This window comes from Somniosus microcephalus, chromosome 3 (assembly GCF_052327205.1).
Source record: "Somniosus microcephalus isolate GS21.2 chromosome 3, FLI_Smic_1.0, whole genome shotgun sequence".
NCBI lineage: Eukaryota > Metazoa > Chordata > Chondrichthyes > Squaliformes > Somniosidae > Somniosus > Somniosus microcephalus.
In genome coordinates this window covers 247357692-247369779 of record NC_140989.1, presented here as the reverse complement: position 1 = coordinate 247369779, position 12088 = coordinate 247357692, and the positions used below count along the sequence as shown (strand labels likewise).

Below are 12088 nucleotides of genomic sequence, written 5' to 3'. Positions count from 1 at the left end.
TGTGCCACAATAGGTTGATTCATCATCAGGCATGTGATTTTGCAGCCACCTTGTGCCCCAAAATGACCCACTTACCACTCACCTACACCACTAGCAAGCATGGCTTTGAGTCTTCACCAGGCAGCCAGGAGGTACTTACAATTTGCCCCAGTGACAAGGTGAACAGCACAACTCACCACAAAATGTGTGAGTGCACTGCCACTGACTATAGTACGGATATAGGCCATACCCCATCAAACAACCCTTCCACCAATGAAAGGTGCAGCAACTGTTTGCCTGTCTGCAGCCCAATCAAGGTAGGCACCACGCCCTGATATATGAAAATAACACGTGCTCTTCAGGTAACACCTTCCAGTAATTGCCATCCCAAGCCTCAGAGTTTCCACATCAGGTACATTGCAGGTTTATGCCTTCAGCATGGTGGAAAGACCTACCAAGGACAATTAGTGATGTGCTAGCCATCTCGATGCTCTGGACATCCTAGTCAAATGCCACGTAGCAGGCCTATTTATCCCCGGCTATTTAATCCAGGTCTTCAGGTAAGGTGTTTTAAAGGAGTCTCAGACTGACTGTCTCTCCAGGTTAATTAGTGAGAGGTGGGTGTAGGCTGGATCCCTCCTGCCCTGCAACCATTTCCCATTTTTGCCAGAGATCCACATCACAGTTATTTTTTGAGCTTGATCGCATGCATCAACTTCCATTGCATGCCAGTAGCTCTGAACCACAATGGTGAACTGTTCGGACATTTCTGTACCTTTATGTTATATTCTATACTTGTGCCTACTTACATAACAATCACAAAGTGACAACGCGCAGAAACCTCATACAATCCATATACAGTTATATGAGGCAAAATCACTAATATTTTACATTTTTTATACACAGGCAAATCCAGTCATACCCAAACCCAATGAAAGCAATGAAATCATTATCAAGCTCCAATTAGTTTATTATACATCAATACTGTTATATAACTGCAAATCTTATTTATAAAGATCATTCTCACCCTCTCTCCCATCCTTTTCAATATATATTCAATAGGGTTCCACTACATGTGCTTTAACTATTCTTTACGCAGTGCTTATCTTATATAGAAAATAAATTACGAGCTTACTTAAGTCAATATGTCTATGAACCATAGCAAAAGAAAAAAATGCATTAGAAAAAAGTGATCTGTGCAAACTAAAGCTTATGTAGTCCAAAAAATGTGTTAGACTGATCAAAGTTAACTAAGGCTGGATTTGACACATTGACATATATGCGTTCTCCTTTGTGTAATTTAAATATTCCTGCTTGAAAGCTGTTTCTGGACCACGCTATACCATTCACAGGACAGTACATGCTGCTCCTGGTTACCATTAGAACAAGGTCTTTAGGATAGCGATCAGTTCGCTTGAACACAGTCTGTTCCAGCAACTCCAATTTGCACTTCAGTCCTCGGAAATAGACTTTGGAGTAAATAAAGAAATCGCCGGCTTCATCAATGATCAATGCTTCGTCTTTGTAACGTGTTCCCGTTGTGAATGCATGGCCCTTGACAGCTTCCCACACAAGTGTCTTGGAATCCCTAATGGCGTTCATTCCTACGATACAGTCGTTGCAAATAAAATACTAAAAGTCAGTACAAATGAGCACAATATACTTGGTTTGCTGATTGTGTGACCTATGGATGCTTGAGTAACTTAAAAAATCTATTTCATAATTAAAAGTGTGCACAGTAAAATAATTTTTCCCATGTTAAAATTACAAAACTTTTGTCTTCTTCCTCCATCTTTATAAACTTAATTTTCATGTTTTATTAACTGTCTTTCCTTTTATTCTCCTCTGTTTTTTTCTAATGTTATACTTGCATTTCAGTATCACCACTAATGTCATAATGTCCCACCTGCTGTACACAAGCAAGTCTTTCTTTGAAGTGTAGTATCTGTTGTTATGTAGGTAAATCTGGTAGCCATTTTGCACTACCAATGTCCCACAAGCAACTGTTTCTTTTTGATGGTGTTGGATGATCGAGGACCCAGACACTGGAAAGACTCTCTGGTTTTCTTCAAATATCACCAGGGCATCTTTAACATCACTTCAACCACCAGAACAGGTGATCAGAACCATGGTTTAACATCTCATCTAAAGGGTGGCACCTTCCACAATGCAGCACTCCCTCAGTACTGCCTTAATGCATCCAGAGTCTCACTCTGGATAGCTCCCACAATATTCCAACCCAGAGTCGGCTGTACAACCGCCTGAACCAAACTGACACATTTTTACCTCCGCCCCTTCTCTTTAATTCTTGTTCTTTCATTTGCAGTTCCCTTTTATATTTTATACTAATTTTCCTTTATATTGTTTTGTTTTTGTTTATTGTATTCCCCCATCAACACCCGTCCCCCTTCACCGTCCCCCAAACCCAATCCGCCCCGCCCCCCCCCCCCCACAGCCCTGCGTCCCCAGGGTAATCCCCAGGGTAATCACTGACCTGTGAGGTGTGCAGCAATCATGGGCGGCTTTGTGATTTTTGGAGGTCCTACTAGAGATACATAAGAATTAGACACAGATAAATAACAGCACAGCCGATCGCACATAAACAAGTTAAAGCTTGGTTCTTGATATAATTGAGTCTATTTCAGTTAGTCATTTAGACTAGATTCAATCATAGATTGATACAGCACAGGAGGAAACCATTTGACCCAAATTGATGGCTGATTTCAAAGTGAGTTTCGTTCGAACATCGGGTACAATAAAAAGTGAATTTAAAACTGGTGCTTTTCACACACCAGTTCATTCTGAAATGTGTCCAAGTTCATTAGTACTTGGCTGCTCCACATTGTTATATTGTCTCTACTCAATGTCACTCTTTCTATGTTTTATGCAAGTTTGTGTGTAATCACTTTACATTATCTTTCCTTTTTTGAATCTTGAAGTGTTCTGCTTCGTTCTCAAAAAAGTATGATGGAATCCTTCTGTAAATAATGGGTCCGAATAGACCAACCTGCATGCTGCTGGACTTAAACATAATGGCACTTAGATATGAAATATTCTGTATCCACATGAAAATTAAACCATTTTAATACTCACCAACAAGCCTTGCTAGTTCAGCTTGATCTTGAACCTGATCAAAATAAGACAAAAAAACATTTTGGTTTTCAAAGTCTGATTTCAAGTGATTGAAAACTTTTATCTTTCAGTCTTATGTACAAAGCAGGACGTACCTGTTTTATTTCTTCAAATTCCTTTTGGATTTGAAGTAAGTAGACTGTGCCCAGTGCCAGGGTTGCCAACGTTAGAAATGTCAGGATCAGCATCACAATGGTGCACACCTTCTGCCAGTCCTGCCTTCTTTTCTTCAATCTTGGCACAGTTACCGGGTGTGCGGGACCTGTCGGATAACAAGTAAGGTTTGAATTGCCACCCACGGTGTAAACGTGTGGATATCGGTAATCAGGCTCCATGATCAGTCCAAAGAACAGTGTCCAAAGTGCTGTTTGTAGTCTGCGATGTCTGGGCCTTCGTATTTAGTCTTTTTTTAAAAATTCAGCATAGAACAATTCACTGATCTTCTGTCTCTCGTCCGTGCAACTGCTGTGTCACTCTGTGGGGATTTCCTCCTCTCTTTATATACGAAGGCCCAATTAGTTAGGGGGCCCACACATGTCCTCCTTCCTCCTGAAACTCACGGAAAGCTACCAAAAAAAGTTTCCGTCCAGTCAATGTGGGCTCGATGGTGAAAGTCTAAACATTCCACCAGTTACCTTTTCATTTCACCTTTTTTTTTAGCAACCTGATTGAACCCACAATGGATCGTGCCATAATTTCCAAGGTGTTGGGGACATTTTTAATCACCCTCTGAGGACATTATCTTTGCTCTATTTGATGCAAGATCGGGTGTAAAGCCTATTTCTGTTGCTTCCTGTTTCCTGTTACACAACAAAAATGTTTAATTAAGTGGGCGATTTGCAACATTTCCTCCCCCACATACACAAAACTTGCAGGGAACGTAGCGCATGACTCATCAGAGGCTGGTTAAGAAAAAGAAAATGCCCAACACGATCCCAATATGAATCCAACAATCAAACTGAAATACTAAAAATGTCAATGATTACATTAAAACTAATCGTTATTAGTTTTTTTTTACATTATAGAAAAACAAAGCTGGGGTTTGCCTCGCCTCATATCTGGGTCTGTTGTAGACTAATTGATAGAAATTGATTGCTATGATTAGTCAAAAACTCCATTATCATTGTATCATGTGACTCCCAGGATGGTAGAAGGCGAACTCGATGGACCGTGGTCATTTTCTGTCTAGTAGTTCCTATGTTCCTAAAAAAGACAAGTAATATAACAAATTCACTGCTAAAATCTCTTCCAATATTAATATATGTGTGTAACAAGTTCATTTCCACCCTCCCCCCCTAAAAAAAGAAAGGAATTATGGGGTGAGGAGAGGTCAGAGTTCATCCATCTAGCCAACAGTCTCCTGGGAAATTCTGAAACAGAGCTGCTCGATTCCATGATTGCGTTGTCAACGCTTTCACAGGCTGCGAACGCTTCCTAAAGTGTGTGTGCTGCTTTTCAGTCCATGTTCTGAGAGCTCGGCAGATTTAAGGACATAAAATAGAATGGAATGTAAGAAAAAAAATTACATTTTAAAAGGATTCGAGCACCAAGACACGGACTCACGGAATAGGATACGTTCCTATACAACTGCCCGGTCCCCCAATCTCAGCCACTGTACAGTAGAAAATAGTGATAAATAACTAGTAGATCTCCCATGGCATCACTCACTGATAGCCTTGGAGAGGGTGCAGGGAAGGTTTACCAGAATGTGATACCAGAGATGAGAGACTTCAGTGATGTGGAGGGTTTGGAGAAGCTGGAATTGTTCTCCTCAGAGCAGAGAAGGTTAAGGGGAGATTTAATAGAGCTGTTCAAAATTACATGGAATTTTGATCGAGTAAATAAGGAGAAACTGTTTCCACTGGCAATAGTACAAAAGCAAAATACTGCAGATGCTGGAAATCTGAAATAAAAACTGAAAATGCTGGAAATACTCAGCAGGTCAGGCAGCATCTGTGGAGAGAGAAACAGAGTTAATGTTTCAGGTCGCTGACCCTTCATCAGAACTGAAACGTTAACTCTGTTTCTCTCTCCACAGGTACTGCCTGACCTGCTGAGTATTTCCAGCATTTTCTGCTTTTACTCCACTGACAATAGGGTGGGTAACCAGAGGACACAGATTTAAGATCATTGGCAAAAAGAACCAGAGGGGAGATGAGGAGTTTTTTTTTACACAGCAAGTTGTCATGATCTGGAATGCGCTGCCTGAAAGGACGGTGGAAGCAGATTCAATAGTAACTTTCAAAAGGGAATTGGAGAAATACTTGAAAAGGAAAAATTTGCAGGGTTATGGGGAAAGAGCAGATGGCGTGGGAATAATTGGATAGTTTTTTCAAAGAAGCAGCACAAGCACGATGGACTGAATGGGCTCCTTCTGTGTGGTATGACTCTAGTCCAAGGTAGAGCAGTAGGGGAGACAGTCGTCAGGTGGTGAAGAGATCACACACATTATTGCGGATTGCCTAATTTCATTTAATCTGCGGTGATATTTTCCATTTCTTCATCAGAAACATTAGGGTGCATTTACACTGTGCACAGCGAGACAGCAAGTTTCTTTGGAGTTTACTTTGAGAATGGAGAAAGTGTTCACAATGTGAAAGCTGCAGTTGATGTGAGTTTCACTTTCACGTTTCCAGTGAGTCAAATCATTGTTCTGACTTCATTCTTGCAGCCAGAATTTAGAATTGCTGTGACACTAAAGTTGGAGTGTAAGCATACCCTTACAAACACTGTGCTAATGCTGAGTTGGTAGCCAGCCCCCCCCACCCCCCCCCCCACCTTTGAGTCAGAAGGTTGTGGGTTCAAGCCCCACTCCAGAGACTTGAGCACAAAAATCTAGGCTGAGGCTCCAGTGCAGTGCTGAGGGAGTGCTGCACTGTCGGAAGTGCTGTCTTTCAGATGAGATGCTAAACCAAGGCCCCGTCTACTCTCTCAGGTGGATGGAAGAGATCCCATGGCACTATTTTGAAGAAGTAATATGGTGAGCAATCCAATTCATTAGGAACATAAGAACATAGGAGCAGGAGTAGGCCATTCAGCCCCTGGAGCCTTCTACTACTTTGTGTGAAAGAAATGCTTCTTGATTTCCCTCCTGAATGGCCTGGCTCTAATTTTAAGATAAAGTCCCCTTGTTCTTGATTCCCCCACCAGAAGAACTAGTTTCTCTGTATCTACCCTATCGAATCTTTTTAACAATGTGGCCTAGAAATTGGATAAGGCCTGTAAACGGGCACAAGGAGCACAAAGCGCAAGGTGCCCGCGCCCATTCAAAGTGGTACGGGCAGCGCGCAAATTTTGTGCTGCCTACTCGTTATAATGATTGCAGTGCTGATCTCAGCCCTAAACGCGCTGCTGATTGGCTTAGCGCTGAACAGGGGGGGGCCAATATCAGGTGCAGTCTACTGGCCAATAAAGTTTGGCCCAGGGTCTCTGCACTATTTAAAGGGGAGGTGCTTTGTTGCAGAAGAACCTCATTGTCATTATGTAGAAAGCCATGGCCCAACAGCCAAGAGAAAGGGTGAGGATATTTTCAGATGTGGCACTGGAGGCCTTGGTCATGGGGGTGCAAAGACGGCAGGGGAGAGGGGGGTGGGGCAAGAGGCCTTCAAGGCAGAGCAGCAAAGGCTGTGGGAGGAGAACGCTAAAGCCATCAGTGCGACGAGTGCTGTCCCCAGGACCTGGATCCAGTGCTGCAAGAAGGCCTCACACGAGTGGTCCAGGTGCGTGAATGCATCTTCAAATGCCATATCCCACTATCTGCACCACACACCTCACACACTGCTCAATGCACCACACCCCAATCATTAACTGACCAACAATCTCTAGCAATCACCACTCATACCTCACAATCATACCTTCATTTCATCCTCACACACTTACCACTGCTGCAAGCCTCACACCCACATCTCACACCTTGCAGACACTGCCAGCTATTCAACCATGGCAGGTACATTAACCAAACACATTGCATCACACTCACTGACACACTTCCCTTTCTCTTGCAGGCAAAGGCCACTCATAACCATCGGGAACAGCAGCAGGCAGGTGGAGGGGAAGCCCAACTGCAGAAACTGACGGAGCTGGAGGAAGCAGTGCTGGAGATCATTGACGGAGCAGTCACAGAGTCCGTGGAGAGCGGGGAAGTGGAAAGCATTGCTGATGATGACGGTATGCTCATACCTAATCTTTCTTCTCACATCCCACTTCCCCCTCATCCCACAATCTCTTCTCACTTACAAGCTGCTGATGGTGTATGTACGGATACTTTGCTTTCTCCCCCTCCCCTCACTGTTAGATCCGTGATTCTGAGAGTATGATGTTTTCAAATAACTACACGGATGCTGTAACTTAACAGTCAACAGGTGTTTACTGGAGTAGGGTAGTCTCAAGACTGGGGGTACAGAGGCATGCTCAAGGCTTATATACAGGTGTGGTCACTGCCGGTACTACAGTATACAGGAGCTGTAAAAGTAGTTCTCTCTTAAAGGTACATACATTACAATTCCTCCCCTTTTAGATTAGCAGTACCCATAATATTCAAATAACAATTAACACTTTAACATGCACATTAAACAAAAATAGTCCATTTATAGATTCAGTCTTTGGGGCGACTTCCTGATCCTTTCTGGATAGCGCCTTTCCTGAGGTTCTTGTTCTTGGTGCGGAGGCGATTCTGGCCCCTTTTCGTCGGTTAGTTCATCTGTTTCCACTGCTACTGGTTCTGAGGTAGATGCTACCGGTATGTCAGGTTCATCCCCAGATACTCGAGACATGGGGTTGACTCGTTCCTGTGACGCTAAGATCTGATCGACGTGGCGTCTCACAATGTTCTCCCCGACATCCACTGTGTACATTAATGGCCCCTGCCTTGTGCATATCGTTCCGGGTTGCCATTTCTCTGTTCGGTAGTCACGGGCCAAGACTGGTTGTCCTACATTGAAGCTCCTTGTCGGCTTCTCATTGATGTGCTGGAATTGTTTATCCTCAACATTTCTTCGCACATTTGGTCTGAGCAAATCCAGACGAGATCTCAACCTTCGGTTAAAGAACATCATGGCCGGGGTTTGGTTGGTAACTGCATGCGTTGCATTTCTGTAGGCTAACAGGAAATTGTCCACATTATGCTGTAGTGGAATTTCATCGTCGCACATGGCCTTTATCGCCTTTTTAAAGGTTTGTACGAACCTCTCAGCCAATCCATTTGTGGCTGGATGATACGGGACGGATGTGTAATGCCTTACCCCATTCGTTCTCATAAATTTCCAAAACTCTTCGGACACAAACTGTGGTCCATTATCAGAGCAAATCTGCTCTGGCAAGCCGTTCCTGGCAAATATGGTCCGTAGGACTGCAATCGTTTTCTCTGTAGTGGTTGAGGACATTTTGATCACCTCAGGCCATTTCGAGTGAGCATCCACTGCTATTAAGAACATTGAGTCCATGAATGGACCAGCAAAATCAATATGCACCCGTTGCCATGGAGAGGAGGGCCACTCCCATGGGTGTAGAGGGGCATGTGGTGGTGCATTTTGGACCTTCTGGCATCCTGAGCAGCTCTTGGTTAGGTCCTCGATTTGTTGATCGATCCCCGGCCACCACACATAAGCCCTAGCAAGGCTTTTCATTTTCACCCCTCCCAGATGACCTTCATGAAGCTCATTTAGCACTCTCTCCCTTAACTTGGGTGGAATCACCACTCGGGATCCACACATCACTGTCCCCTGGCATACTGACAGCTGTTCTCTTCTGGATGAGAATGCTGGCAACAGTGAGTCGCCATGTGTTGGCCATCTCCTCACCGTCAAATCATATACCCGAGACAGTGTCGGATCATTGCGGGTCTCCTTCTCTATATCCGTGTTAGTTACTGGCAATCGTTCAATTATTGACGAATAAAATATCTCGATAGGGTCCACTGCTGGCGCTTCCTCCACAGTAGGCAGTGGCAAGCGTGATAGCCCATCAGCGTTTCCATGCTGTTTCGTGCCTTTATATTCTATTTCATATTGGTTCGCCCCTAGAAAAAGGGACCATCTTTGTAACCGTTGTGCAGTCATCACCGGAACACCCTTCTTTGGATTAAAGATGGAGACAAGTGGTTGGTGGTCAGTCAGCAAGGTAAATTTCTGCCCATGCAGATAGTGGTTGAATTTTTTTACTCCCCATACTTGGCTGAGGGCCTCCCTGTCAATCTGGGCGTAGTTGCGCTCGGCTGAGGTTAGTGACCGAGACGCAAAGGCTACTGGCCTCTCCAACCCATCTGGGAATTTGTGCGACAGCACCACTCCAATACCGTAATGTGATGCATCACATGCCAAATGAATTGGTAGTGCTGGGTTGAAATGGGCCAACACCTCTTTTGATGTGATCAATTCTTTGCACTTCTGGAAAGCTCGTTTACGTTCGTCATTCCACTTCCATGGTACCCCTGTTTGCAGTAGGGTGTTCAGTGGGTGTAATACCGTAGACAAATGTGGCAAGAACTTATGGTAGTAGTTTACCAGCCCGAGGAACGACCTCAGTTGTGACACATTTTCCAGTGCTGGAGCCTTGACTACTGCCTCAATCTTTTCAGGGGACTTATGTAACCCCTCTTCATCGATAACGTGGCCACAATACGAGATCTGCTTCTGGAAAAACTCGCACTTGTGGCGATTAGCTCGTAGCCCATATTCCTTTAATCTAGTGAGCACCTTCTCCAGGTTGGCGAGGTGATCACTGTCATTTTCGCCCGTGACCAGGATGTCATCCAAATAACACTGGGTCCCTGGAATCCCTTGCAGGACTTGATCCATCGCCCTTTGCCAAATAGCCGGAGCCGATGCTACCCCGAACGCCAGCCGGTTGTATTGGTAGAGACCTTTATGAGTGTTGATCGTGAGGTATTGTTTCGAGGCTTCTTCTACCTCCATTTGCAAGTACGCCTGGGCTAGATCAATTTTGGTGAAGCGTTTACCTCCAGATAGCGAGGCGAAAATATCCTCAATTCGTGGAAGTGGATATTGTACCGTGTGAAGGACTGGGTTCACTGTCACCTTAAAATCCCCACAGATGCGGACCTTCTTTGGTTCCCCAGGCGTATTACTCAACGACCTCTTCATTACAGGAACGATGGGTGTAGCCCACTCGCTCCAGTCTACTTTGGACAGTACTCCTGAACGTTGCAACCCTTCCAGCTCTGCTTCGACGGCTGGTCTGATCGCATAAGGCACTGGTCTGGCCTTAAGAAACTTTGGGCTTGCATTTTCCTCTATTTTAATCGTTGCTGTTATGCCTTTTAGTGTTCCGAGTCCCTCCTGGAACACTTCTTTTGCATCAGTTAGCATTTTTGACAGTCGTCCAGGTGTGACGTCGTCATCCTTTTTGGCCTCAACCTTCAGTGCCTGTATGGAATGCCGATCTAATTGTATCTTCCGGATCCATTCACGTCCTAATAGTGGTGGTCCTCCATCTGGCAATACATATAGGTCCATTTTAGGTATTTCCTGGCCTTTGTATATCACTTTCACCCTTATTTTTCCTTTGGTGTAGACTTTTTGCCCCGTGTACGTCTTCAAGACAATCTCTGTAGCTTTCAAGGGTATATGTGAAAATAGCCGCTTGTAGTCCCTTTGGTTTATGACTGTTAGGGCTGATCCTGTGTCCAATTCTATTTTCACTTGGACTCCGTCTATCTTGAGTGTGACCCAGATAGTCTGGTGATCCTCCATTTTGGTTACCTTATGTAGTTTCCAACAACCCAGCTCCTTGCTTCCGGAATCTGTATCACTTTTCTGTTCGTCTGAACTACTGTCCATCACCTTATGTACCTTTTTGTACTTCTCCTGTGGAGATTTCTTGCTGTTGGTTTTCTTCCCTGACCTGCAGACTCTTGCTATGTGTCCTGCTTTTCCACACTGTCTGCACACTTGGTCCTTGAACCAACAATCCTTCTGGTCGTGTGTTGTTCTGCCGCAGCAATAACACTTCCCTGTTCCATATGACATTTCATTGGTGCCATATTCTTGTGGTCTCCGTTGTATCTCTGCAGCGCCCCTTGCGGCTGCTTCATGTGATACTGCCATGCTGAAAGCCTTGTCCAGCGTAAGATCCTTTTCTGATAGAAGCCGTTTCTGGGTTCCTTCACTTTGAAGCCCACACACAAACTTGTCCCTTAACGTATCTGCTAGTCCCACTCCAAACTGGCAGTGTTTCGATAGCTTGCGCAGTTCCGTTAAGTACTCAGCATTACTTTCGTCTTTATGCTGGTTCCTTTTGTGGAACTTAAATCTTTCTGCTATCAGCAGCGGTGTGGGGTTTAAGTGGTCCTGTAGGATTTCTACTATGCTTTCGAAATTCTTATTCACAGGCTTCTCTGGGGTTATTAGGTTTCACAGTAAGCCATAAGTTTTGCACCCATGGAATTTAACAAAACCAGTGCTTTCCTAGCATCTGGCACTTCATTCGCCCTGCAGTACACCTCAATGCGTTCCACATATGTTGCCCAATCTTCGACTTCATTGTCGAACGTAGAGATACTGCCACTCTTCGGCATCCCTGGGTGTGATTTAACTGTCAACAATGGTGTCTCCCGCGCTCTCCCTTCTTCTCCGCTAGCACAAAATGGCGTCTCCCGCGCTTCCCTTTCTTCCCACGCTCACCCTTCTTCTCCGCTGCGGCTTCTAAAATTGGCGTCTCCCGCGCTCTTCCTTCTTCTCCGCAGCTCAATGGCGTCTCCCATGCTCTCCCTTCTTCTCCCCGTGGACACTGTTCAGCCCTTGAGCCCTGGCTGTGTTCTGCGCATTTTTTTTTTTTTCCGTGCGCCTTCCCCATTTCCGCCGCTCGGTCCTGAACCCGGCTGCTGCTTTACCCTCTTTATCTCCGTTTTGTTTTTCCTCGACGCCGCTCAGTTTTCAACCCCCGGCTGCGCCCTGTGTGCTTCACCCTCTCTCTTACCCTGTCGACGCTGCTTGACTTTTTCTCTGCCGTCGGTCGGCTC

General features: G+C 44.8%; 1 protein-coding gene across 2 annotated transcripts; it reads right to left on the bottom strand.

Annotated features, from left to right (window-relative positions):
- Positions 1 to 928: 928 nt before the first annotated feature.
- Positions 929 to 3892, bottom strand: LOC147121809 (tumor necrosis factor ligand superfamily member 6-like). Of its 2 annotated transcripts, none has more exons than XM_085977707.1 (4): positions 3207 to 3892; positions 3073 to 3106; positions 2474 to 2524; positions 929 to 1583 (listed from the first exon to the last, which is right to left on the bottom strand). In XM_085977707.1, exons 1-4 carry the CDS (start codon positions 3444 to 3446, stop codon positions 1183 to 1185), a joined length of 726 nt encoding a protein of 241 aa, XP_085833833.1. In that variant the 5' UTR covers positions 3447 to 3892; the 3' UTR covers positions 929 to 1182. The 2 variants fall into 2 exon arrangements, with proteins under 2 accessions (XP_085833833.1, XP_085833834.1); XM_085977708.1 differs by having other exon boundaries at positions 2474 to 2521.
- Between the last annotated feature and the right edge of the window lie 8196 nt (positions 3893 to 12088).